This window comes from Ananas comosus, unplaced genomic scaffold (genome assembly GCF_001540865.1).
Source record: "Ananas comosus cultivar F153 unplaced genomic scaffold, ASM154086v1, whole genome shotgun sequence".
Classification (NCBI taxonomy): Eukaryota; Viridiplantae; Streptophyta; class Magnoliopsida; order Poales; family Bromeliaceae; genus Ananas; species Ananas comosus.
In genome coordinates, this window is record NW_017892283.1 from 4,537 (window position 1) to 5,864 (window position 1,328).

General features: G+C 36.4%; 1 protein-coding gene across 1 annotated transcript; it reads right to left on the reverse strand.

Moving 5' to 3' along the window:
* Positions 1-241: 241 nt before the first annotated feature.
* On the reverse strand, positions 242-1,186 carry LOC109705361 (cyclin-dependent kinase F-3-like). The gene is made up of 4 exons (XM_020226095.1): positions 1,054-1,186; positions 906-971; positions 458-526; positions 242-379 (listed from the first exon to the last, which is right to left on the reverse strand). Exons 1-4 carry the CDS (start codon positions 1,090-1,092, stop codon positions 242-244), a joined length of 312 nt encoding a protein of 103 aa, XP_020081684.1. The 5' UTR covers positions 1,093-1,186.
* Between the last annotated feature and the right edge of the window lie 142 nt (positions 1,187-1,328).

Consider the following 1,328-nt stretch of genomic DNA (forward strand, 5'->3'; position numbering starts at 1 on the left):
GGCTTTCGCTCCTCCCCTGTCAGCCTAGGCGACTACTCACCTGACCGCTAGCGGTAACCACCAACTGCATAATAGGATAAAGGAAGTCTTTCGACCCCGGTCCGTTCTGCTCTTTGGGAACTCGCTTCTTCTGTTGATGAACGAGCTAGCTATCGATTGATGAACGCTCCCCTTGGAAACCATAAATTCAAGTTTCAAGACTTCGATTTGTTCATCATCTGAGCCAGGTTGGCATCCTTGTTCAGGTGGCGCGTCCCGTGGCTGTTATATAGGTTAAAAGAAATAATCCAGGAATACCGATGGTGATCAAAACCTTACCAGTTTGACTAGTTGTTGGGTGAAAAGGATCCTTGAGAGGATATGGAACCCATGCTCCAACCTGAACAGTTGACTATTTGAGACTTATCTCTAATAAAACAGAAAAAAAAAAAAAGCAAATTAATATGCAAATAATTACATGGAAAAAGGGATGTTGTAGTGACTGCTCCGCTGTTGGCCTCCTTTGGGGGTCCCAGGAACAGAGTTGCTATGGAAATCATCAAAAAAACACAATAACCCCAATCAACAGGTATTGTATCGCAAAGATAAAACAACGTAAAAGGATAGTCCTTACCTGAACTATAGGACAGTTTAAAATGGGTGCCTTAACTTTATAGATTTAACTACCAAATCTTTTAAGTTTTAACCTTTTTACTTAACAGTATATTTAACCTTTTTAACAGAATATTCTGTTACTTAGACATCAAGTTTTGATAGAAACTTAACAGTATTTACTATAGTAAAAAATAATTAAATATCAGGTAGTAACATCAAAATTTTAATAGTTTAATTACCTGGTTCAGAATGCGTATAGTTCAGGTAAGGTTGTATATTTTCACCAAAAAGGTGCATATCAGTGAAAATACCTGGATCAGGTCAATAGCTTCCAGGCTAGCATTAGGAATAATTTCTGATAGATTGGCTGGTGGAATCTTTCAAGGAGGGAAAAAAGTCACAGTTATAATTATAAATAATGATGAATAGTTTATAATTCATAATTGTGAATTATTCCACCTGAAAGAACCGAAAGTTCATCAAGCAGGAAAGTTCCATCCCTTCTGGCCAAATAATGCTATCTGGGTTCCCAAGAACAGCACATATTTTGTACAGTTGATCTGTTTCGCTGTTATAAAATTTGAAAAAAAAAACAAAAAATATGTTAACAATCTAAGTTGAGTAAAAACTTATCAACTACGAGTTAGATAACAAATGAAAGCCATCTCCAACTATATAGAAGCCATCTCCAACTATAGTACTATAAGGGCTTGTTTGGTTTAAAGGTGGAATTG